The 27,777-nt window shown below is 40.0% G+C and overlaps 1 protein-coding gene across 2 annotated transcripts in view; it reads left to right on the top strand.

Moving 5' to 3' along the window:
• Nucleotides 1-24,119: 24,119 nt before the first annotated feature.
• Nucleotides 24,120-27,777, top strand: part of KCNIP4 (potassium voltage-gated channel interacting protein 4) — a 1,227,081-nt gene continuing 1,223,423 nt past the window's right edge. For both annotated transcript variants that reach the window (XM_063663554.1, XM_054486457.2), the window contains exon 1: nucleotides 24,120-24,337. In XM_063663554.1, the coding sequence (XP_063519624.1) occupies nucleotides 24,277-24,337 (61 nt within the window). In that variant the 5' untranslated portion in view covers nucleotides 24,120-24,276. The remainder of the gene's footprint in view (nucleotides 24,338-27,777) is intronic.

Raw genomic sequence — 27,777 nt, 5'->3', positions numbered from 1 at the left:
CTCTAGATGAAAATGCCCCTTCATCCATGAGAAGCAATAATAATATTCAAATCATGTTCCAAGATTGTAGTACTTGACAATAATCACTGAAAAGTTACGGATATGTAACAGAGACGTTGTTAGGTTGGCTGCTTTGAATTTAATCCATTCTCAGAATATTCTAGTAGTTACAGTCAGCCCTTCATATCCATGGGTTCTGCATCCAATGATTCAACCCACCACAGATTGAAAATATTTAAAACAATTTTCTGTATTGAACACGTACAGACTTTTTGTTATTGTCATTATTCCCCAAACAATACAGTATAACTATGTACATAGCATTCACATGGTATGGGGTATCATAAATGAAGTAGAGATGATTTTAAATATACAGGAAGATGTGCGTAGTTTATATGCAAATAATACACCATTTTGTATCAGGGAATTGAGCATCTGAGGATTTTAGTATCCCAGGGGGTTCCTGGAACCAATCTCCCAGGCATACTGAGGGTCGGCTATACTCAGAAACAGATTGTTGTGCTCCAGAAGTTAAATGATGTCCAGTCTCAGCAGCTGACACACAAAACCCAGAACTACACCCCATTCATCTCAATAAGGAGGTTTCGTCCCATGCTAGTTGGTAAATCAACTGATATATCACCAGTGCACTTATCAGGGTGGGCACTTGACAATTACTGGTTCAACCACAGGAATCACTGAGCAGATTCTGAAATTAGAACCTATATTCTGGAGGTGTGAAGTAGGTAAAATGTTGACCTTAGAGAACTAGTGGTTTAGTGAAAAGGGCATGTAAATGTAACCCATTATTTTGCCTCTGTTAATTAATTTATTTGTTCATTTATTCAGCATCTACAATATGGTAGGCATTGTGCTTTGTTCTAAAAATTCAATGGTGACATCAAAGTGTGAGACAGAAGTCCAGCATAGTGGCTTTAGGCACAGGATCTGGAGCCAGATTACCTGTGTCCAAATCTAAGTGTTTTCATTCATTAATTCTGTAGCCTCTGTCTTCAGTTTCCTCATTAGTAAGCAATTATGATTTTACCTGCTTTATAGAGTTGCCATGGAGGCTAGATGAATTCATATGTGTGTTTCAGAACAGTACCTGGCACATAATAAATATTCTCTGTTTGTAAAATATAAATAAAATAAGACAAAACGTTGAGCAAAAGAGACAAAGTTCCTAAACCAAAGTTCCTAAACTCATGGAGCTTAAGATATTTCCAATAATTCTTCATGGTCAATATCACTCGTTAGGCACAGTATAAGCACCAGGTAAAACATGTCACCAAGGCAGCTTGTGATGGAATAAATGCAAGAACAACCGGAAAACTGAACGGGAGAGAGAGTTTACCAACACTGAGATGTTCTTCACTTAAGCACCCACACAAAATTCCCCTTATATTCACCAATGCCCTTGAAGGAAGGGTGATAAGAGAAGTGGATTATAATGAATGCACAAAATTGTATGTATGAATTACAGAGGTGACTTGGCAGACAAAGAGGCATCTCACTCAATGTAATGGATATTTTCCTAAAAGGCTGTGGATCAACTGAGGGGGGTCTTTAAATGAAATTGTATTAATATACTCTAGGAGAACTTGCTTAAAGGAACCTATCATGAATCCATTTATAAAGGGACTATTTATTACCTATTTATTCAGTTTTTGTATTTTGGCTTTTGCATTGGATTTTTAAGTCAGATTTAATGTGCTAGGTTTTCTTGAAAGGTAGATACTTTTAAATAACTGAATTTGGTCAAAGTTTCTGAGAGCAGATACTTTCCTTTAGTAATATGAGCACTGGGCATATAAAGACATTCAAAAATTATTTGTTGAAAAATGAGTATCTAATTGCAACATCATCTAAAAATGTGGAATATGTAAAATATAAGCTGTTTCACTAAGTGGTAAATTTCTCTTCAAATGAAGAAGAATTAAATATTTTATTAAATGTTCTAGAGAAAGAGTCAGAGATAGAAATACTTTAAAAACTGATTGAACACAAATGTATTAGCTCTAAAAAATGTAAGGAGATGAGCCCAGGCAAGAAAGACACAAAGTTTAGAGCTATCCCTGATTTAATTCCTTCTTCCCTTCTCAGGCTACTCATTTCTATCAATCCATAGCAGTATTACTTAAAAATCTAGAGTTAATGCAGGGACACAGCATGTAAATACAGATTTCTTTCATGTTGAAGCAATACCCTAGAGAAAGGCTTGAGTCACCATAGAGAGGGAGTTCCAGAGCCCTGCAGAGTGTTGGAACTCTGGAAGGCACACTGGGGTTGAATGTAGTCTCTAATCCAACAGAGCACTCAACTCTACTCAGTATTCTTGTATTTTCCAATCCAGCTCTCTTCCCTAAAATCCACATGACCACTGAAATCTTCTTCAGATGACTGGAACCTTCTTACCACTCTCTGTTTCCCAGCTCCCACCATACCCAAAGTCAACAGAAAACCTCATTCTTGCTTCTCAGGAAAAATGTAGAAGTCCTCATATAGAACTCTTCTCAAGCTCTTGCTACCAGAACTCTTGCATAGACACAGATTTTCATCGTTTCTGCCACAACAATGTCCCTTTTCCTAAGAAAAATCTCTAGCTGTGCTATGGAGCATGTATTGGTCTGCTTCTTTAAGAAAATACAGTGATTATTCCTTCTCTTTGCCATATCTCTAAAAGAAAGGCAAAAGTTTCTAGACTTCATGTCTATTTTCAGCTATAACTTCTTCCTTCACTGCCAACATGGCTAAGATTCTTTGAAGAGTTATATGTTCTGTCTACACATTATCTTCATCATTTCTTCAGTTGAAGACAACTGTTTTTGCCCTTGCTATTCTATCAAAATGTTCATGCAAGGACACCGGTGATGTTCCTGTCACAAATTCAGTGGAAAAATTTCAGTTCTTACCTTGTTTAATATCTCTGCAATATGTGACATTGTTGACCTCTCCTAAGGTACTTTTTGTTCTTGGTTTCATTCACTCTGTACTCTTGGATTCCTTTCTACTTCTATTCTCCATCACATTTCTCTTAACTGTTCCTTAAATGTTGATAATTCTCTGCTTTTGCCTTCAGACCTTATCCATGAAAGGTAAATATTGACTCTCTTCTATGTGCCAGGCACTGTCTAGAAGCTACTTTCTTCTTTCTTCTAACCTACATGCTGTCCTTGCTAATACCATCCATTGCTATGGCTTAAATTATCAAGTATACTTAATGTTGGCAGCTTTGGCAAATAAAAATATGAGAAATTTTTTAAAAGCCACTCAAATTTAATTGGGCATCATATATTTTATTCTGCAACCCTAACTATATCAGAAGTCACACACCAAATGCCTGCAGGAGCAAGTTAGTTAACAAAATGTGCAAACCAGAAAGGGAAAGGACAAGTAATGGTGGGGATCACAGCCAACTGAGGAGCAAATGCCCCATCAAAAGACCTTATAATTCAATGTCTTTTACGTCCTTGCAGGCAAACAAATCAAGTCTGTGGGCCACATCTGATCCAAGGTGACACATTTGGAAATTCTAAAGTCTGTACCCCAATGACTTCTTCCATTCCTGTGTATACAACTATTTTCTGCATATCTTCGCTTGGATACCCTCCTGGTAATTCAAGGTGTAGTCTTTACACTATAGCCAGAGTTATCATTCCAAAGTAGAAATTAGGTTATGCCACTTTCCTATTTAAACCCATAACTGCTTCTTCACTGCCTTCAAGATAAAATTCAAACTTCTTGATAGGTTTTACAAGGAATTTTATGTGTTTCCATGTCACTGCCTTTAGAGTCATCTCTTATTTTCATTATCCTCATCTGCTATTCAATGCTTAAACCCTTACCAAACTAACCTCACTAACCTCAACAAATGACTTTCTCTCTGGTATCTGAGACTTCGCTGGTTGGAGCCATTCCCTCTGCATGTGTCCAGTCTATCTCTGTTGCCATGTGACTTGTTTTGGCCAATTAGATATGAACAGGAGGGACATATGCAAATTTTGGAAAGAAGTATTAAGCACTATGCATGCTTTGCCATGCCAGCTTTTGAGAACCTCTGTAGAAACATGTCTTTTTCTAGGTCACAAGTACTCAGGAAACTAAACAATGCTTGTTTGGATTAGGGCCTGCACAGGGGCAGTGACAAGTTCAGTGTGCATCATAGGTGCTTGTTACAAAATGTCCACTGCAAGCCACAGATATCACCTCAAACAACCAGAAAAGACAGAAAAAAGTTTTATACTTCTCGTGCAGTTAATATATTACATATATTTAATATTATAATATTGTATATATATTAGATATACATATATATCCCAAGGAACATTAATTTGATTTCCTGTGTTGTTATGAAAGAAAAAAATTTTGGGGTATAATGGGGGCATTCCATTACCACCAACGCATGCCTTAGAATAAGTCAGACAAATTCTCATGACAAACTGGAAGAATTTTCTCTAAGGCAGTTAAATTTCTTATCATACATTTTTTTAAACTTTTATTTCAAATTCAGCAGTACATGTGCAGGTTTGTTCCACAGGTAAACTTGTGTCATGGGAGTTTGTTGTACAAATTATTTTATCACCCAAGTATTAAGCCTTGTACCCATTAGTTGTATTTCTTGATCCTCTCCCTCCTCCCATCCTCCACCCGCTGATAGGCCCCAGTATGTGCTATTCCTCTCTATGTGTTCACGTATTCTCATCATTTAGTTCCCACTTATAAGAGAGAACACGTAGTATTTAGTTTTCTGTTCCTGCATTAGTTTGCTAAGGATTATGACCTCCAGCTCCATCCATATCCCTGCAAAGGACATGATCTCATTCCCTTTTATGGCTGCATAGCATTCCATTGTGTATACATACCAGATTTTCTTTATCCAGTCTATCATAGATGGGCATTTAGGTTGGTTACATGTCTTTGCTACTCTGAAGAGTGCTGCAATGAACATACATGTGCACATGTTTTTATAATTGAAAAATTTATATTCCTTTGGGAATATACCCAGTAATGGGATTGCTAGGTTGAATGGTATTTCTGTTTTTAGGTCTTTGAGGAATGGCCACACTGTATTCCACAATGGTTGAACTAACTAATTTACACTCCCACCAACAGTGTATAAGTGTTCCTTTTTCTCTAGAACCTGGCCAGCATGTTATTTTTTGATTTTTTAATGATAGCCATTCTGACTGGTATGAGATGGTATCTCATTGTGCTTTTGATTTGCATTTCTTTAATGATCAGTGATGTTGAGATTTTTTCCATTTTCTTGTTGGCTGCATGTAGGTCTTCCTTTGAGAAGTGTCTGTTCGCATCCTTTGCTTATGTTTTAATGGAGTTTTTTTTTTTTTCTTGTTAATTTGTTGAAGTTCCTTACAGATGTTGGATATTAGGCCTTTGTCAGGTTCATAGTTTGCAAAATTTTTTTCCCATTCTACAGGTTGTCTGTTTACTCTATTGATAGTTTCTTTTGCTGTGCAGAATTTCTTTAGCTTAATTACATCCCATTTGTCAATTTTTGCTTTTGTTGCAATTGCTTTTGGCATCTTCATCATGAAATCTTTGCCTGTTCCTATGTCCAGGATGGTATTGCCTAGGTTTTCCAACGTTTTTATCTAGTAATATTCTTTAGCCCATATCACTTTATTGTGAGGTTCCTCATAAAACATTTCTACATTGTGGAAATTCAAAAATGCTTAATAATAAAGGAGTCTAGCAGTATAACTTAACTGATAGCATTCAATGTTTTTGGTTTTGCATTGAGTCTTTAATCCATCTTGGGTTAATTTTTGAATATAGTATAAAGAAGGGGTTTGGTTTTAATCTTCTGCATATAGCTAGCCAGTTATCCCAGCACCATTTATTGAATAGGAAATCCTTTCCCCATTGCTTGTTCTTGTCAGCTTTGTTAAAATCAGGTAGTTGTAGGTGTGTGGTCTTATTTCTGGGTTCTCTATTCTGTTCCATCGGTTTATGCATTTGTTTTTGTACCAGTACCATGCTGTTTTGGTTACTCTAACCGAGTAATATAGTTTGAATCTGGGTAGCAGGATGCCTGCAGCTTTGTTCTTTTTGCGAAGGATTGCCTTGGCAATTGACTCTTTTCTGGTTTTATATGTACGTCTTCTTTATGAGACTATTTTAGCATTGGGTCCTAAAGAAAAATGGAGCTCTTAAATGAGCCAGGTTCTATGCTATGTATTTTTTACCACTTGATTTTTACAACAGTGCTATGAGACAGAAATTATGTCTATTGAACAGATGAGAAAACAAAGTGTTATAGGAGTTAAGTTCGCTACCTAAAGTCATGTGACTCTTACAAGTCAGAGCTGAGGTTTGAACTTGAGTTCATCTGGTTTCTTTAGTGGTCAACTTGCTGCTAAACTTGAGGTACCCTCTGACTCACACTGAGGGCCTAACCGACAATAGATTTTCATTTAAGATTCATTGACTTTTCTTTTTTGAAAATCTAACCATCAGTATCTCACTCTTCACATTGAAGGCAAAGTTAATCTTTTCATTGCACTTCATTTTTAAATTCTGCTCCTCATCTCAAAGATTGGATTTTTACCCAAACTGAATACCTCTGTTCAACAGTCAAATGACTATATTGTTTTAATTCTTTAACTGACACAGATTATTATCCAAATACAATGGCAGCTACCTAATAATTAAACTGTATTTTTTCTTGAAATATCAGTGATCCCGGGCTTATCACCTACCCCTCCTGGAGAAAAGGCTTGAAATCAACAGCTTCCAGCCCTAAAATTTCAGCATTTCTGGAGTGGAGCTCCATCATCCATATGTGTAAACATCTCCCCATTCAAGTCTGCTATCATCTGGGTTTAGGGATGTAAGTTTTAAAGGATATCTAGTAATATTCTTTAGTCCATATCACTTTATTGTGAGGTTCCTCATAAAACATTTCTCTCTACATTGTGGAAATTCAAAAATGCTTAATAATAAAGGAGTCTAGCAGTATAACTTAACTGATAGCATTCAATGTTGATAACATGTTAGAGTGTGACTCTAAAGGAAAGGGTAGGGGATAGATTATGGGAGGCCAGGCACGTCCTTCACAGGAGGGTGGGCTTCATCCTGAAGGCACTAGAGAGTCCTTGAAGGGCTTTCTTGATAAATGAATAAGATGACAATAAACAAAAGGGGAGAAACTATTGAGACTGAAAAAATTTAAGTTGTTTCATTTGATGTATCAAAAATAAATTATTATGTCTTTTTGACATGTGATCTGAACTGTAAATGTCATATTTGCTAATTCCAAGTTTTGTCCACTGCTGTTTTCTGGAGTGTGTATTCAAATGCTCATTTGCATTATTGCAATACTTTTGCTTCCTTGTTTACCCTCTTTGGAGGAAGTGTCACCCCAAGGTGACAGATGTCGTACAATGGCATTTTGATTTTTGGATGTCTTTCATCGTTAATTCATTCCTTTGATGATCAGTGGTAATACTTAGAAATGAAATTTTCAGGCTAACCTGCGCCTTTTATAATGCCAAAATGATCCAGAGAAATCAGCTGACAAGCTAAATGCATCATCAGTTATCTTTTTATTGAAGGGATACAACTGTGCATTGTTTTGCGCAGAAATGATAACCCCAGAAACAAAAAAATCATCCAACTTTTTATTCAACCAATCTTTATTGAGTAGCTATTTTGTGCTAGACACTGAGCCTAGCACTACATACCTATTTGAAAAAAAAATGTAGTGCTGTCTTCTAGGAGATGACAGGTGTGTGTTAGGGAGGAGATAATTATTAAACAAATGAATACACACCAAAAAATATGTATTTGCAATTTGTGGTAAAGGCCATGAAAGAAACAAGATACTCTGAAAGATAAAGAGAAATGAAAACATAGGGGATATATACTTTAGCCCAGGCAGTCAGGAATTTTCTGAGGAAGTGATATTTGTAATAAAACCTGAAGAATGGGAAAGAACAACTTAAAAGAGGAAAGGAGAACATTCCTGGCACAGGGAATCATGTGGAAAATCGTGAGGTTGGAAAGGAGACCAGTGAGCTGGAATAAGAGAGACACAGGAGGTATGAGCTTGAAGAAGGCAAGGAGGGTCAAGGTCCAACAGCCGCCAAATTGTCTTGGCTGCAACTGGAACTAACTGGGCCATCTTGGTCAAGTTGCTCTAAGTCTTTGCGATGTTGGTACCTTGTCTGTAAAAGTAGATATTTGAACTCAATGCTAAGACCTTGCAAAAAAGGAGGGCTTATCAATTATATTTTCATATGAAGAGTAAACTGATAAAAGAATAAGCTATTTGGATTGTTGAAAGCCTTGGTTTTTGGCAAATATTTATTGAGGACTCGATTTATACAGAGTGCCGGGGGAGCTGGGAGAGTAAAACTCATTGGCATCTGTTCTCTGAGCAAGGCTGTTACTTCTGCCCCATCTCTCATGCCTCTGGAGACTGCAGTGGGAAGGATTCTCAAATACCACCACCCACAGACAACTTTTACAGGATCACTGAGAAGCTCCGTGCAGCTTCTGAATATTACAACTCCTCCCCACCAAGACCTCAAGATGTCATTTGTGACTTCTTGACTTTCCCTCTTCAGAGGCTGGATATGATGCACCTGGGGGAGTGTGGGAGATGGTGTTGCTTCATGTCCCTGGTCTCTCCAGTGCTCAGCTGCCTTTGTAATATTTTATCTTCAGGGTGGGAAAAGGTGAAGAGCGGGAGGAATTGGTCAGTGAAGACTTAACACACTGAAAGTTTTCTGCAGTGTCTGCTGTTGGGAAGTGATTTAAAATAACTAGATGTAGCTGAGAATGATTTCTGGAGCAAACCACGTGATTCTCTCCAACACCTAAACATATCCCAGAAAAAGAGAATCTGGATGGTGGGTGGAGAGACTGCTAACCAAAATGCCTCGAGAGTGTGCGTTCCTTGACATAGAGAGAATTTAGCTCAAGATTGTTCAGATAGGAATGTCAGGATGTAAAGTTAATCTTTGACGTTTCCATTTGTGTCACACTATTTTCATCCTGTTGTCCCAGTCATCATGTGGCAGGAGGGAGTACATTCAGCTGCCTCAGTTGTTTTTTTGGTCTGAAGTGATGTTCTAAATGGGGTCTATTTTCTTGCTCTTCAGTGTTAAATGACAATCACGTGTGAGGAAAGGAGGAATATTATTTCTATAGCAGTTTTTACTCGTGTTCTTATCAACAAGCCAAAGAAAGCATATATTAAGTGAATGTGAAGTGACACAAAGCCAGAGACAGCCCTCCAGGGCTAATGTCTAAACTCTTCATTCCTATTTGATTTTCTTTGCCTTTACAATTTTATTTACTGAATATAAAATTTCTTATTATAATTTCCTAATTACAAATAAATATTCTTCTGGGAAGGAAAACAGTATTGTGAGTGAAATTAAAAGTAAATATATTAGACATATCCTAGCAAATGTTAATGAAGGCAATTTCTCAATGCTTTATGTGTATACATGTCTATACACATATATACTTTCTCATGTGTATATAAAACAATGAGATTGACTTATTTTTAATAAGAGTCATGAAAAAAATTATAAAGGCTTCCCAAAACGAAATAACCTAGTTGTTCCAACCTGGCTGGAACTTCAAAACAAAAGGCTGTTTTGAAGTTCCAACTAGGTTCTGACCTGTCAAAGTTTTGTCATCCAGACTGATAACTCCTTTTGTCCTATTTTTTTAAATGATATTTCCTTAGGCTTTAAAACTAGTTGTTGTAACTCAGATGAATTTATGCCCAAGGCATGCTGAATCCCAGCGTAGAACTGGTTAAGAAAGGAGAAAAACAAGGATGAGGCAAGCTTGAGCCCCAGAAAACAAAGCTTCAGCTCTGGTCCCCAAAGAAAGGTGTTAGATAATGCACATGATAGTGTCTAATGGGACCCAGGAGTCTGGACCTTGAGTTAGCACTTGACAAGCCATAAGAGCCTTTTGAATGTATTCATACAAGATGCCAGGCAAAAAGGAGGTTAATTTTTTTTCTACATCATGAAGCTCTGTCTGTATAAGGTTTTCTTATGTTTGGTAAATCATAGTCTGGTGTTAGTTGTTCTCTTTTTCTGTTTCTCCAAGTATTTCTGAGATAAACCTACCCTTATTTACCTTCAACTCTGAGGATATCTAGTCTTTTCCTTTTGGTGACAGGTCTAGTAATTATTCCTTCCTCTGAGTGGTGGATAGAAACATGGGAAGCATTTAGAATTGGCAGCATTTCTTGGTGGATCATAAAGAGTCATTTGGCTTATGGAGATGAGGATGAGAACATGGAATTTCCCAGTAGATATTGCAGTCATTTTCATTAGGATCCAATTTCAAAGAATGCTGTTAGCATAGTTGTATTTCAGGAGACAAAAATTTCTTCCTCTCTTGAGGAAGAGGGTTCTGATTTTCCTCCTGCTGATACTAATTTAGGCCATGTGTGATCAGAACCTTCCTGATTATTCACCAAGTTTTAATCTTAGAGACAAGAAGATAGTAAGAGGAAAAATGTAAGATATACCCTGGGTAGGGACCTGGGAGGAAGAGATTTTAGAGGAAGCACTGAGATTATGAGGGGCCAGGAAAGTGGTCAGAAGGTAGTGCTCCCTACCAGCATATCTCAGGTGAGCCAGGAGGACAGGTGTTAGGGACACTGCTCATGAGTTCAAGACTGGATTGGATCATTGTTCTCACCTGAACTTCACCCAGGTCCTTGTTATTTATTCCTCTGGGCTTCTTGTAAATGGGAACTTTAATTATCTGCATCTATCTTTGCCAGCAAAGCAGACAGTAACTTTAGGAGAGAGAATGACCATCAATGGCTGTTTAGAGAGGACAGTCTGCAATGCCTCCAAGACAACAGTACGATAAAAACGAACCTGGACACACAGTGCAGTGCTGGGGAGAGGCACCTGCATTTGGAGGTTGAACTAAGCATGCCACAACTGAGATACTGGGTACTCGGCATCTCTGTTAATGCTTCTTTACATTCCCTGAATAGTTCCGGGAGGTCAGCACTCCACAACATCCTCCCCACCCACCACCATCCCTCTACAATCAGTATGCCCATCAGTCTCAATAACGTTCTCTGAAAAGCTTACAAAGTATCGTATGTTCACTGTGTGAACATAGTGATACTGTGTCCTTGTCTATGCATGGTGCCTTGAGATGCAGCAGAAATAACCCAGAAAACAGAAGACTCATTCATTCTTTTACTCATACTTTTATTGAGTGGATATTTTGTTTTAGGCACTGGTATTAGATATTCATTTGTCAATAAACCAAATGCAATTTCAGTCCTCCCAGAGACTACAGGAGTGGGTGTGTGTGTCTGTGTGTGTGTCTATGTTGGGAGATGACCACTAAATACTATCATACAAAAAAGATATGTATTTATAATTTATTTGTGATAAATCTTGGGTAATAAAGGAAGAAAACACTGTGATGGAGAACAAAAATGGAGTGAAAGGGAGGATGCCTCTGTCTACTTTAGACTGGGCAATCAGGAATTTTGCATTCATTTAACACATTTACTTGTTAGGATGCTGACATCATGCTTTTCATCTCTAGCATATTTTTGTGCACTGCTATTCCTTATCAGAAAATGACCTTTACTCCCAAACATGGTTTGCACTCATTTCTAATATTCTAAAACTATTGCATTTGGGTTGGTTACCAAAAACAATAATAATTGTTTTACTTTTACCATCTGCTTAGTTATTGATCCATGATGATGTGCCATTAGCTAAATTTCCATTAATTAAAAAAATTATGTTCTCATGCCCACCTAGCTTCACAAATCGTCTCATTATCATTACTCTTTTGATGATAGAATAATCATCAACTTAAATTCATTGGACAGATGGATCATGCTGAATTGTTATAAGATCTAACATATAATGTCCAAGTACTAAGCGCTTTTTCACATACCATCACACTTAATTCTCATTTCACCCCAGAGATGCCTTGCTACTCGCACATTACAGATGAGAAAACTAATGGTAAAAGAAGTTAAACATCAGTTCAAAGTTATACCAATATGACTGGCAAACATAAAAACCCAACTCTTCTCACTTTAGAGCCAGTGCGGGTTCCCTGTTGGCCTAGCTTTCTCCACTACTCGTACTGGTTTGCTTTTGGGCCCCACCAATGTTCTGCTTCCACACACTGGTTATTCTTACCTTGATATATTTTTGAACTTTTTTTTATTGAACTGAATCCACTTATTTGGCACTTCTGGATAATCACCTGCTCAGTGGAGCTAGCTGCATTGGTAAGGTACTTCCACTTTCCTTGCCTCAGTCTTTCCTTCTGGAAAATGAGAATTTGGTAGCATCTTCCTCAAATAAGTATTCAATGAGGTAATACATAATATATGTAATATCTATATTTTAAAAGTACCTGCCACTTAAGTGTTCAGCAAATACTAGTTTTTAATCTCATCTCTCAATACGAGCAATAAGACTATTATTTCTTTTCAAACATGGCTTTGCAATGTCTACACAGCATAAAAAGCTCCATTATGCAGAAGGAATGGTCCATATTAGGGGTTATCTCCTGTTCGCTATAGATCTTCCACTGTTCAAGTGCCATCAAAATGCCCTAGCTGGTAAGCACAGGAACTGGATAAAAAGGTACCGAGGTCAGATAAAAGGGATCTCGTAGTTAGCAAAAGCTCCAGACTCCATTTGCTGACATCCACTTCAGAACTCCTCTCTGGAAGGTCTTCTCAGTCCCTGATTTAGCTGTGTAAATGAACGTCACCTCCAAGTAGTTTTAGATGGGAGACTGGATTTGGACAGTTGAATTGGCCCCATCATAAAATGCTGGTTTCAGTAACTGTGCCTCAGTAGGAAAGCGACTGGCAAGAAGCACTGTCCTCCCTTTTCCAGCCGCCGCCTTCTCCAACGAAAGGAGTAAGACATCAGTATCCTTCCTTCCTCCTTATCCTGTCTTCAGCTTTTGACCTTTTTATTACTTATTCAAACATCTCCACAAGCAAAGCCAGAGAATGTTTGAATGTCTATGCTTTAGAAACACCAGACAAAATTGTGAAGGCAGCCCACACTGGAAAAATTGATTAAAATGAGATCCTTGAATCAGCAGATACGATTGATGACATTCCTTCTTTTGTCATAGGAACACTAGGGGGACTGCAGAGTGTAATGAATAAACAAAACAAAACAAAAAACAAAAAAACAAAGCCTGTGAACCTGGTGAGTTTTGAAGCAGCATGTTAGTTTTGTCAATGATCAGACTTGTGATCTCAGATAACTGCTCTAAGCCTGGATATCTTCACTTGTCAAATGGAAAAGAAATCTGCTACATTGTAGGTAGTTGTCAGACATAATAAGAAGTGCCAATTACAGAACTTGGCATATGATAGGTGCTCAAAAAACGGTAGCTCTTACTATTATCTGGAAATACCAATTATACACAATGATAGCCTGGAAAATAAAACATTGTTAACTTTCAGAGCGCAATCTTAAATATATGAACAAGGAATTTCTTGCTAATCCTTGTAGGAAGGTGACTAATGATCCTTTTTTTTTTTTTTTTTTGAGATGGAGTCTCGCTCTGTCACCCAGGCTGGAGTGCAGTGGCGCAATTTCGGCTCACGGCAAGCTCTGCCTCCCGGGTTCACGCCATTCTTCTGCCTCAACCTCCCGAGTAGCTGGGACTACAGGCGCCCACCACCACACCCGGGTCATTTTTTGTATTTTTAGTAGAGACGGGGTTTCACCGTGTTAGCCAGGATGGTCTCGATCTCCTGACCTCGTGATCTACCTGCCTTGGCCTCCAAAGTGCTGGGATTACAGGCATGAGCCACTGCGCCCGGCCTGATCTCCTTATTCCTAAATACTATCAATAAGTTATTTCAGGTTTTGGTGTCCTTGACATCTTGTTACCTCTTGTAACTAAGCCTCTGCCTCCTTGGAAAATTCTCTTTGCTTGATTTCATGGCACAGGGATAGCCAGAATTCTGATAAAATTCATTTAAAAATTGGCTCCAATCCTGTGCCCCATCCCAGTTCTTCAGTGGGGAAGACTAACATAATTATCTTCTATGGAGAAGCAATAGGTTTAGTGGGATGGAATTAAAAAGGGCTTCTGCCCTCTGCCTTGGGGTTATTTGGGACTTTTTCAGTTTAGTGTGTTATCTGTTAATGTAATGTAATTTTCACGATTTTGTGTTTTTTTTGTGATTGTGCATAATGAATGAGTGTGTATTTTTTCCTAGCCACCTCACAATGATACAACCCTACATTTCTTACCAACTGACATTTTTTGAAGGTTGGATTTTTGTACCTCATTCACCATGGTAAGCCAAGGTTAGTATTTGTATTGTGCAGTATTCTGCAGTAGAATCCTTCCTCATTCTGTACAGAGGAGCGGTATAACTTCATGTTTAGCAGCATAAGGTCTAGAGCCAGATTACCCAGGTTTGAATGCTGGCTCTACCACTGTGCACCTTAATAACTGTGTGCCTTAATTTTCTCATTTGTAAAATGAGTATAATGACAGTATTACCTCATAGACTTGTTGTGAAAATTAAACTAGTTAAATAGTGTAAAGTGTTTTGAAATTGTTCAAGGTACAGAAAAATGCCTATTAAATGCAATATATTATGGACATACACTTTCCCTGGCCACTCTTTTCTGTATACCAGTGTATTACTCCGTTCTCACACTGCTATAAAGGACTACCTGAGATTGGCTAATATATGAAGAAAAGAGGTTTAATTGACTCACAGTTCCACAGGCTGTATAGGAAGCATGGCTGGGAAGCCTTAGGAAACTTACAATCATGGCGGAAGGGTGAAGGGGAACAAGCGCCTTCTTCACATGGTGGCAGGAGAGAGAGAGTGAAACAGGAAGTGCAATACACTTTTAAACCATCAGATCTTGTGAGAACTCACTTGCTATTCAAGGGGGATTCTGGCCCCATGATCCAATCACCTCCCACCAGGCCCCTCCTCCAATTTTACCTGAGATTTGAGTGAGGACACAAATTCAAACCATATCAACTGATGACATTTGGATCTATTTCTTCAACCCGGTCTCTCTCTGGAACTCCAGGGTAATTCCCATCTCACAGTTGAATAATTCATTTTCATATGCAAATGAGAAGATGTCATCTCCTTCTCTGAAATGCCTTTATTTGTGACCTCCATGGTTCAGGAAAGGTACCATCATCCAAGCAGCATCTCAGCCAGAACTCGGGCATCATCATTCTGACTCCTTCATCACATTTACCAGTCATCAAGTCTTGCCTTCTAATTATCTTTCTAGTGTGTCATTTTTTAAATCCCCATTGCCTCTACCTTAGTTCAGGCCATCAGACTTTATTGTTTAGTCACTGGATGACCCTTGGAAATGACTCCACCTGTTTGCCATGTTGCCTGATTCCATTCTTTTCATGACTGCCGGAGTGATGAATCTAAAGTCACTATCTAAACCTATTATTCCTTGGACTGAAATTTTTCAGTGGTCTGCTGATGTCTCTGATTAAAACTTAAGTCCAAAGCTTGGTTTTAAGACTGCCATAGTGTCACTTGCTTTGGCCAATGGGACAGTAACAAATGTGTCCCAGGCAGAGGCTTGGAAAATGCTGTACAATGGCACCTACTCCCTCTTGCTGCTCTTGGGAACTCTGCAGCTACCATCAAATGAAGAAGTACGGGCTAGTCATCTGGATGGTGACAGAGACATGGTCCAGTTGTACCTATTACTCCAACCACTTGCATGACATGTAAGATGACCATATCTCTGTCAGCTGGCCACAGATGCATGAGTGAGCCCAGACGAGCACAGCCTACATTGGCAGACCACAGAATTGTGAGCTAAACCAATAATTATGTTAAGCCATTATGTTTGGGGGAGGTTTCTTATATAGCAAAAACTAACATATGACTCATGGATCATGAATATTGGATAAGTTAACACATACAAAATACATAGAGAGTGCTATATAAGCATTCATTTTTCTTACTAAAGTTGCTTATTTCCTTGTGCAAATCTACCACTAGAATGCTGGCTCCTTGAAGGAAGGGACTCTTTCTTTTCCCCTGTTAACATCTTCCCTACACAGTGCCTGGCTTGACATGTGTTATGAATGATTCAAGATTCTTAGGTCATTGTCAAAAACCAACAAAGGAAATAAAATATAAATGACTTCTTATATCAGACGACCTCGTTATCCAGTAGTCTATGATCTTATTTCTTTATCCCCACTCCCCTCACCACCACCATCCCTGAGTTCCTATTGACAGCTTGAAACCCAATGAGATAATAAACAGTTCTATCCATGTGAGTAGAACTGACACAAAAGTGAAACAAGGTTGTTTCACTAAAGTGCAGCGAATTGATTGTGATTGTGTCCTTAAAACTGAGTCTGCTTCCATGATTAGGGGTGTATCTTTCATTGCATGTTCCCTAACTCTCCCAAAATCCAAATGTGCTTGTTCTGTAAGCATTCACTCTTCCAACATAGTTAGGTTTTCTCTCTTTGATACCATTTTATTATATCACCTATCTAAAAGACTCTGGACTTTAAAAAATCTAATGGCATTGAGACTTACAGGGTCTCAGTCTTCCTTTTCCATTATTTTCTTCATTTGTTGGAGGGCTGTTAACTAACACCTGAATTTGAGTGTCAAGTTCTTCATCTATTTTGATGTGTATATGCGGCAGTTTCACTATTCAAGTCTGACAGACTGTTAGACCAAGTTTTGAATTTTCTAGGCCCAGACTGTGGCATTTTTGTTTTTTTACCTTACTCTGAAGAAATAGGTTCTCAGTCTTCCTATAATACCTCTAATTTGTATAAAGGATTTTAATTTTACTAATGAATTTTAAAACAAAACAAATTAAACATTAATTCCCCAAAGTACCAATTTAATGAATAAATCTTAAATATAACGAGATAATTAACTTCCTTATCAACAATATAATATAGTGCTTTGAGCCACGCACACATCAGAAATACGTATTTCTCCTATTTCTTTTTTCCTTTCCAAAGACTTGATGTCTTTGAATTAGATATTGGAATATTGGAAGAAAATAGTCATTTAGAATAGTTTTCAGCTATGTCCAACTTTTGGTTAAAAAGAATATTCTAGGCCAGGTGCAGTGGCTCACGCCTATAATCCCAGCACTTTGGAAGGCCGAGGTGGGTTCCTCGAACACCTGAGGTCAGGAGTTCGAGACCAGCCTGGCCAAGATGGAGAAACCCTGTCTCTACTAAAAACACAAAAAATTAGCCAGTCGTGGTAGCGGGCACCTGTAATCCCAGCTACTTGGGAGGCTGAGGCAGGAGAATCACTTGAACCTGGGAGGTGGAGGTTGCAGTGAGCAGAGATCGCACCATCGCACTCCAGCCTGGGCAACAAGAGCAAATCTCTGTCTCAAAAAACAACAACAAAAAAGAATATTCTAGAAATGGATTCATTTAGTCCTAACAACATCTCTTTTGAATGGTTTTATTCAAACTGTCAGCAGACAAACCAGCAAATTCTTACTTTTCAAGGATTGACTTTTTAGTCTTCATACAGGCAAATGAGCAATTAAAGAAAATACAAGGATAAAAGGTATAAAGTGATTTGGAATTTAATGAACCTATCTACCAATTATAACACATTCAAGTATAGAACCTAGAGATATGGAATTTAGGTAAAACCTTTTCAGTATTAACCTCATTAATGATATTTAAGTTTTTGCAGAACTATCTGGTTAAACTAAATCTCCATTCTGAAGTGAATCCTCTAATCACCTCTCCTGCTACATACAGAATGTAGCCAGTGGATTTCCGGAAGTCCACAAGTCAAGGGTCATTGCAATGAAGTGAAATAATAACTTTACATCTGTAATATGGACTTATCCTGCAAGACAAAGTTGCAAGGCAAACCTGACTTTTGATGCTTAGAGACTTACACTTCATTTGGCAGTATTCCAGCTTTTATAAACTTGGCAAACCTTACAGAAGCAAGTGCTGAAAGATGTCAGATGATGAAGGTTTGTGACCTGGCTGCATCCCACGTGCCTTGTGAAAATAAGTCTCTTAATCTCCATGGGCTTCAGTTTCTTCTTCTGCAAAATGGGGATTATAAAATTTGAGCTGTCAACTTTTCAGAGTTGTAAAGATCAGATAAGGAACTGAATATAAAAATCCCACAGGAAGGTTGGAATTAACTTGGCAGCTCTAAAATGTTTACCTCATTTTTGTTTCATTATGGCATATTAATATTTCCTTTAATGTTAGGATCTCAAAGAAGATTATTTTACCTGATTATTATAATACAAGAGATTAAAAATCAGAAATAAATTTGCAAGTGTAGTCCCATGATCAAGGTTAGGAATATTTGCTGCTTGAAACCTAATGAGATAATAAGTGATTCTATTCATGTGAGTACGGCTGACATAAAAATGAAGCTGGATTGTCTCATTAGGGTAAAGTGCAGTGAGCTGATTGTAACACTAGCCTCTTCTTCTGCTCAGTGAGCTCTGTATGGCTCTGAGGGAGCCTAAGGTATATAAGTAAACAAACACAAAGCTGTGCCCAGTGTGCTGTCGAGCAGGACTTCTCGCTTTTTTTTTTTCTTTTTTCTTTTTTCTTTTTTTTTTTAAGGCAGGGTTTTTCACTCTGTTACCCAGGCTGGAGTGCAGTGATGCCATCATAGCTCACTGCAGCCTCGACCTCCTGGGCTCAGGTGATCCTCCTCTCTCAGACTCTTGAGTAGCTGGGCGCCACCACCCACAGGTGTGAGCCACTATGCCTGGCCAATTTTTTTGAATTACTCGTAGAGATGGGGTTTACTATGTTGACCAGACCGGTCTCAAACTCCTGAGCTCAATCAGCCCTCCTGCCTCAGCCTCCCAAAGTGCTGGGATTACAGGCATGAGCTACCACTCCCAGCCTTCTCACATTTTAATGTGCTTACCTGGAACCACCTGAGGATGTTATTAAAATGATGATAGTGATTAAGGAGGTCTGAGGCAGGGCCCCAGATTCTGAATGCCTGAGAAACTCACAGGTGATGTAGATGTTGGTGGATTTCAGACCACACTTTCTTGCCTCTAGTGTAGAGTAGTGATTTCTCAAAGTATGATTTTAGGGTATGTATTAGTCTGCTTGGGCTACCACAACAAAATACTACAGGCTATGTGGTTTAAACAACAGAAGTTTACCTTCCCACAGTTCTGCAGGCTGGAAGTCCAAGATCAAGGTGTCAGTAGAGTTCTGTGTACACTGAGGACTCTCTTCCTCGCTTGCAGATGGCTGCTGTGTCCTCACATGGCCTTTCTTCTGAGTGATTTCTTTTTTTTTTCCTCCTCCTCTAAGGCCTCTTCCTCTAAGATTAGGCCTCCCATCTAAACTATGGACTTTAGTTAAAAATAATGTATCATTGGCTCAATTGTAAAAATGTACCACACTAATACCAGATGTTAACAACAGGGAAAACTCGGGGAGGGGTTGCTGGAGAGAGGTATATGGGAACTCTGCATGCTCATTTTTTCTTTTGAAAACCAAAAAGTGCTCTAAAAGTCTATTAATTAAAAAATAAATTACATTCTAAGATCTCCCCACCAAACTCAGTGAATCCATCCACAGGCTGGAGCAGAGGAGTTTTTAATTTAACTGTTTAGGTGATTCTTATGTACGTTAAAGTTTAAGAACCATCAAGAAGCAATTGAAAGCGCTAGTGTTTTAATCAGATGAATGTGAGTTCAAATCTCAGCTGCACCCCTTCACAGTTGGCTGTCCTTGGGCTACTTAACCTCTCTGAGTCTCAGTCTCATTTTAAAATCAGGGTAAGAATAAGTATATATGATGATTTTTCTTAGACCTAATTCATACAATGACATAGAGTTTTTAACACAGTGCATAGGTGCCTAGTGTAAGTGCTCAACAATTATGAAATAATAGAAGTTTTACTGTTACTACCTAAGTTCTGGTGAGCCAGGGAGAATTGTGCCAAAATGTAAGGGGCTTTCAGAAAAGACAAAGCAATAAAGGTAATAAGCAATAAAAAATCAGGAAATAATAAAAGTAATCCTGGATGCTTCTACAACATTCCATGGTTTATATATAGCTTTCACTTTCATTCCCTGACTTGATCCTGACAATGACCTTGTGAAGCAGAAATTCCCCTTTTTACAGAAGAGGAACTGAAGCTTAGAAATGATCAGTGACTTTCTGGAGGACACAGAACTAGGAAATGTCAGAGTCCAGAGCATCAAAATTCTAGTCCAGGGTGACAGTACACTGTAGTAATTAAATGTGGGGGCTCTTGAGTCAGACTGTTGGGTTCAAAGCCCAGATATACTGATTACTATTATAAAACTGGCAAACCAGTTCCCTTCTCTGAGGCTTAATTTCTTCACTAGTTAAATAGAGATAATAACAGTGCTTATCTCCCAGTGCTTTGTAAAGATTAAGTGAAATAATGTTCATAAAGTCTGAGATTCATGGCTGGCACATGGTGAGTGTCCTATTTCTGCACTCAATTTTGAATATGGTTCCTTGAGGGAAAAATACACATCCATGCTATACAGAGTAATCTAGGGTTAGTCAGAGAAGGTAGCAATCTTTGTGCACGTGTCTTGAGGTTGGGAAGACAGGCTAGGATTGCTACAGCCTCGGAGGAGTAATAAGAAGCTGGCACAGCATGCTGTGGGCTATGAAGCTCTTCTCTATAACTATTTGAAGTACTTAAAGAGCCAATAAGGAGATGGTACAAGCAAGACAGAGACATCCTGGACTTTCGGTCCCAAATATCAAAAATGGCGGTAAATGTGGCAGTAAAAAGATAATTATTCTGTGATATTTCGCAATGACTAAGAATCCGAGTAAAAAGATCTGGACTTGGAATTTGTAGTAGCTAAAATCCCATACAAATATTTTGGAAATATATTAATATATTAATATTATATAATGATTATATTATATAATTAATAGAATATATATAAATATATTACAAACTTCTTCAGCACAGTGTCTACTTTACATGATTTGGTTGTCTTCTTTATAATTAGTCAAGGGGTAAACGTTTAGTAGGGCCAACATGGGCAGATATTCATTGGATAAGATTTGAAAGGTAGTTTGGTCCAACAAAATGTTCTGCATATTTTGGAGATGAGAAAGGAGTTGTGTATTACTTCCCACACTGTGAGGGAAGGTTGCTTAGACCTGTTGTAGAATACAGTGGTGCCATTTCTTGAGTTCATCATGACAAAATATGATGATGATAATGGTGATAACTATTACGATGGTAGCTCTTACTGACTCTATGTGCCAGGGGCCATCCTAAACACTTTACATATGCTGCCTCATATAATCTTTCCCAATAGTTAAGTAGACACTATTTTTTCCTTTACTTTTTTTTTTTTTTTTTTGAGACAGAGTCTTGCTCTGTTACCCAGGCTGGAGTGCAATGGCATGATCTCGGCTCACTGCAACCTCGGCCTCCCAGGTTCAAGCGGTTCTCCTGCCTCAGCCTCTTGAGTAGCTGGGATTATAGGCATGCACCACCACACCTGGCTAATTTTTGTATTGTTAGTAGAGTTGGGGTTTCACCATGTTGGCCAGGCTGGTCTCGAACTCCTGACCTCAGGTGATCTGCCCACCTCAGCCTCCCAAAGTGCAGGGATTACAGGCGTGAGCCACCTTGCCCGGCTGACACTATTATTTTCTTCATTTTAGAGTGAGAAAACTGAGGGAGGTTATTAGTCCTCAAACATACAGCTTGTTCACAGTTGGAACTGGCATTCCAACCCAGGCTGCAGAATCCAAACCAGCATGCTCAGGTAGCTTTAGAAGTCATCATATAGAAGATAAAATTTGGAGTTGGACAAGTATTAGTGATTCAAAGTTGTGGGTGGTTTCTGGAAAGAGTGCTAGCTACAGAAAAAGAGAAAGAAGTAGTTGGTCAGTAAGTTGGAAGTTTGCTATGAGAAGTCTGCAGAAGAGGGAGAAGGTGGCACGCAACAGAATCGAATGATTGAATCTGATAGAATGGGCAGCGAGAAGACTTGTTATGAGGAAGCTGGCAAGTGGGAAGAATGCATTGGCTATAAAAGTATGCAGACAAAATTCAATAAATGTTTACACTGCACATGATCCCATCCTCTCTGACTTTCTCTTCTGTTACCCTTTCCTTCTCTCAATGTACTTCAGCCCTGTCAGCCTCCTGGCTGCCCTGCAAATATGCTGTTCTTATGTTAGCTCTTGCTGTTCTCTCTGCTTGGAAGTTGTTTCTCCCTTGAGATGCCCATGGCTGGCTCCTCACTTTCATCAGGATTCCACTTAAATGTTGCCTCTTTCATAAAGCCCTCATGGACCCCCTATATAAAAGTGGTCTCCCTAGCAGATCACTTCTGATTCCTTGATTTATTGTCAGTCTCTCTGCCTTCTAGATAGTCAGCCAATAACTGAGGGTCTTTGTTGTATTCACTGTGGTATCCCAGTGCCTATAATTGTGCCTTGTACACAGTAGTTACTAGATGTTTGCTGAATAATGAAAAAACAAATGTTTAGTGAAGACCAACTATGTGCAAGGAACTTTTCTAATTGCTTTGTCAATATATTTTGTTCTCAACTTCAAGAATCAGGGTTGCCTGTCTTTATACAGTGATTGCTACATGCCAGTCACGGCTCTAAGCCCTTTGCATCTATTGAGTTTCTTAAATCCTCCCAACAAAACAATAATGTAGGTACCAGTTATAGCTGATATTTGTACCAGGCCACACGATTATGAAGTAGTGGAACTAGGATTTGAACCCAGACAATGGGGTGTCAGTATCTGTCTCCTTAACAATGAACTAAAAGAGTAAAGGGCTCTCAAGAAATATACAAATACATGCTATAAGGGCTCAAGGGACTAAGTAAATCGCTCGTGGGTTTGGGGGTGGGGAGAAGGGCAATAAGGTGTCAGCTGAGACCTACTTGGACAAAGGGGGAAGATTTCACTTGGTGACAGTGTGTATAAATAATCCAGCAGCCATAGGGAAGGCAAATAGTTTCACAAACACTTAGAAATGGCTTCCACTCAAGTCGTGGCCAACTGACCTTGCAGCTGAGAGTGAGAGGGAATTTTAATTCAGTTTGCCTGGACAACGGGTCAACTTGACCTTTCTTCTGAAAAGAGAGGCTTCATGCACTTGACTCTTGGGGACACAGAAATCTGCATTTTAATTTTGACTTCTCAAACAGTAACCATGGCCACAAGTGGTCTATTGGTTTCTCTTTACCGTCCCAACTATTCCTGGCCTTACTGTGCTTTAGAAGGGCAAATGACCTTGGGGGTGGTGAGCGATACCTCCTGGTTGACCTGACCGGGAGATCTCAAATGTAACCCCCCACATGGATGCCTCTCCAAAATGCCACCAGTCTACGCCACCCCCTCTCTCCAAGGTGGTATTGTGCACCTCGGCCCTGCGATGCTCACCTGGAGTCTAGAGCCAGTGTTTCCCCACACTTAGCCGAGTCGCATGACCGGTTCTAGCTTCAATGGCGAAAGTTTCCTGTCTAGGAGTTCTGGCGCTCTGCCCGGCTCCGGAGAAGGGCATCTCCTTGCGCTTCCTCTCTGGTGTCCTTCGAACTCAGCCTAACTTTGTGCAGCAGTATCTCCAGCCTAGCTGTCCGAGTTGGAGCCCCTGAGGGACGCAGCAGCGCGTTAAGAAGGCGAGGCTTCGAGCCCCTCCCCAGAGCAGGCGCTGCGCGCAGTGACAAGGGGTCCTAGAGGCGCCCGCTGAGAGCTGCTGGCAACTCCCGGGGGTGCCCTGCCCAGCTCGAAGTCACCTCGGGTCTCTTACGGATCCATCTGCTCTGTCGCCAGAGGCACCGCGCCACCCGCTGCGCTTTCCTCTCCCCGCCCCGCCCCCGCCCCGCACCCCCAGTCCGGTGACTTGGCAGCAGGTGGCAGGGACGGCACCCACGCGGGCGAGGGGCTGGGGGTCCCCGCACTCGAGCCGCCCGTGCAGCCCGCCCGCTTCCAGCCGCCGGCTCGAAGCTGCCCGCGCCTCGGCCTCCCCCGCCAGCCCGCGCGCCCCCGCCGCCAAGGGCCGCGCAGCGCCCCCGGCGCCCCCCGCCGGCCTCCGCCCGCACCTGCAGCCCGCTCCGCGCGCCCTGCCCGCAGCCGCCGCCGAAGCTCTCGCTCCTAGCGCCACGGACGCCCCCGGGCCGAGCGGCGGTGCGCTCCCGTGCAGACCCGTCGACAGACGCCCCTGGCCGGTGGACTCTCGAGTCTCGCTTCTGCACCCTGCGTCCCCAGACATGAATGTGAGGAGGGTGGAAAGCATTTCGGCTCAGCTGGAGGAGGCCAGCTCCACAGGCGGTAGGATGCGATAAGCTTGCGAGCGGGCGCTCGCTTCCGCCCTCCTTCCCTCGCGAGCCAAGACGGCTGCCCCTTCCCTTCCTCGGCTGGGGACGCTTGTTGCCTTCGCTGCATGAGACACAGTCACCTGGAGGGACTGGGAATGGGAGGTGGGAGCGGCAGGAATGGGGTGCAAAGGAGAGGGGGGTGCATGCAAGATCCAGGTCGGGGAAGAAAAGATGTTTGAAGTGTGTTTGAAACTCGCCGGTGGCAGGGTCCCCTGCGATCCTGTGCGTACTTTTGCCTTCTCTGAAAATTTCCGAGGTTGTTTATGCATCTGCCAGATGACTCCAGACCGCACGCTTCCTTCCCCTAACACCTGGGGATTAATGAGCTGAAATAGTATTGATCCTCTCCTTCCACTTTTCCTTCATGCCCCCACACGTTTCTTCATTACAACTGTATTTTTGTCCTCTGGTAATATACTGGCGGCATCTTGCCCATGTCAGATTCTAAAGCAGGAGCGTATGGCTTGTTTTATGGCTAGCTTCAATTTAGTGTGTTCAGTGAAAATGGTCCTCAGTGACACTTGGAAATAATTTATATGCAGTACAGCCTTGGAAAGGTATCGGGCACTGTTAGGAGCTTGGCTTTCAGAGAAACGTGCGTTCTGCGAAAGCAGGGAGAAATGTTTTGCTGTTTGGTGGGATCCGTAGAGAAATAGGAGACGATGCCCTGCCACAAAGCGTCTTGGGTTGCATCGATTTGTTATTAGGTGGTTTTGATGTGTACAGAGTATTTTTCAAGAGCCAGAAATAGAATGGAAGTGATTTTGGGGCACATGAGAGTGATAAAGGGCTGGACCTCTCCCGGATTACATAAGCTAAGGGGTCACATACGGCTATAGCATAGTTTGGGTTTAGAGAGTGAAAAACTTGGACTCGAGGGCTGTAAACTTGCAAGCAAAGAGGTGTTTCCACTTGCTGCATTCTTTAGTACTCCGGGAAATGGAGTCACCTCAACAACTTGAGTCAATCATTCGAATTTATGGCCATGAGAAATGGAAATGGACACCCTCCCCTTCTTTTCTTCACTCCAATAGTTAAGGTCATTGTAACCGGGAGGACACTAGTCTCACTTGAATATGAAATTTTAAAGAGAACAGTCTGAATCCTTTTGGACTGGAAAAAGTAATATGAACATCACCTGTAAAGCCCCACATTTGACTTGTAACTGTGTTTAGTTCTGTTTCCACTTATGCCTGGAGATGCCCACTCATTACGAGCCAAGCATATGTAGAATATCTCTTGTGAGAAATGCTTACGATCTTTAAGAGAGCAAATGTTTCTTGAGTGGCGTGTTTAATGTAGAGGGCTGAGTAGTTGTTGGGTGTTGAGTTGAGTTCGTAGGGTCTCTGTCTTTGCAGTTCTCTAGAATAAACATAGGGTAGAGGGCTAGCGCTGTCCTGTTAGAGCCTCATTCACACACACGGCAGCCCAGGGAACTCAAGGCTGGAGCAGATGGCAGGAATGTCGTCTCGGGATCTGGATGGCTTGCATTGCTTGACTCCTCAGTGACCACAGCTCTTTGACTGTGCCTGTTCTTCCATCAACCGGATGGGGATTGAATCAGCATGTCTAGTCAATGCACAGGGCCATGGGTGGCCATAATCACTATAAATGAGAAATGAAGATGAAGTCACACCTGGGGAGTACTATACATTTAAAAAAGCAAACCTTTTAGTGCTATCTCCAGAATCAGCATGTGTTCACTGTTTATTTAGAGAACAGAAATATGTTGATTTATACCTTGGCTAAGGTGAGACCAAAGTGATGAGTTTTCTGGCTGAGAATTGATTTGACACCTGTTTCTTGAATTGTATTCACACATTTTTAGTTAGTTGTCATATGATGGGAGGAATAAAGAAAAAATAGTTTGGATTTTTTTATTCTTGTTGATATTGCTTCAAAGCTAATATTAGAGAATGATCCCCAAATATGTAATACTATTTTCACCAAACATATGCATAAGTACTTTGCTTACTTGTGATCAGATATAGGGTGGTCTTTACTAATCCTGGGATGAGAAAGGATGATTTTTAAAGGCTTAAACTCTGTCTTCCATTTTTGTTTTAAAATAATAGTCCCGATCTCTTGTTCTCTTTCCAATAAGTAGGCTATTTATATAACTTCCAAACTATCTTGTACTATAATACAGTTTTTCCTTGAATATGTATCTCTGGGATGGAGGTTTATAAGATGATTTAGCTGGAATCTAAGCAAAATTTAACTGGAAAATCTAACTGAGAGAAATGTAGGTGGATGATAGAGAAATCAAGAATTAGAGAAGTGTGAGTCTGTGTGTGTGTGTATGTGTGTGTATTTTATGACCTGACTTAGAGATAGAACACTGTGAAAAATGGCTTGCTGAAAGGCAAAGGATGAAACTACATGAATGGAAAGTAGAGAGGAAACGCTGGAAATGACAGAACAGAGTCGAGTTGCAATTCTGAAACTTTATAATAATTTAGTTTAAAAAATTCATTCCGTACTCTCTTCTCAACAAGTAAACGCATCTAATATGCTAACTGATGAACATCACCTGTAAATCACTGTAATTGACATTGTTAATGCCAGAGAGGACAGAAAATGGGCGAGTTGTGCATAAGCACATACAAGTAGAGAAGGTTTCTTACAAATTAGAGTGCTCAATTTTGCCCTGCCAGCTTCCATGTTAAACCCAAAGCCTGACCAAAATACATTTTTCATTTCATTGTCTAATCCCATTATTTTGCACTCCTGCTATAAAATCAGACGTAATCCTGCTAATAGTGGAGAGACAGAGGGAGATGATAATTCAACTATGTTTGAAAGAGAATCAGAAATAAGGTCAGAGGAAAAAAAACCCTACAAAATTACTCATTGGTGTCCTTAATTTGTGCCATCTAACTTAGGGATGGCAGATGTTATGTGATGTAATCTACAACTAAAAATGAGGAAAATATATGTTTCAATAGTAGAGTAAAAAAATCTCTTCAATTTTGAATTGTCATTTGATGGATGTATCGTGGCTTTGGCTTAAGTTTCATGTTTTTTAAAAATAAGGCAAACTCAAATTAGTAATTCCACAAGGGTAATATTGAAAAATCCATTTATTCTGAATCCATGAAAAGCTTTTCATCATACAATCATTATTTTATTTTCTTTATGTCATATAAATGTAAGGGGTGTACTAAACAAATGATAGGACGAAGTGTTGAAATTCAGCCACCCTCTCTCCCCAGGCCTGAAGCTTATGCCCTCTCATAAAATAAAGCTGTGGATGGTTTGGAAATTAATGAGCCATGCAATATAAAATATGTGTGCAAGGTTTCTGGAGAATTGTAGGCCAGATAGTGGTTGATTGTTTTGAAGATATATTTCTGGGCTTAAATTATTAAGCCCTTCTTACTATTTTTTGTC

This window comes from Pongo pygmaeus, chromosome 3 (genome assembly GCF_028885625.2).
Source record: "Pongo pygmaeus isolate AG05252 chromosome 3, NHGRI_mPonPyg2-v2.0_pri, whole genome shotgun sequence".
NCBI lineage: Eukaryota > Metazoa > Chordata > Mammalia > Primates > Hominidae > Pongo > Pongo pygmaeus.
This window is presented reverse-complemented; position numbering and strand designations above follow the sequence as displayed.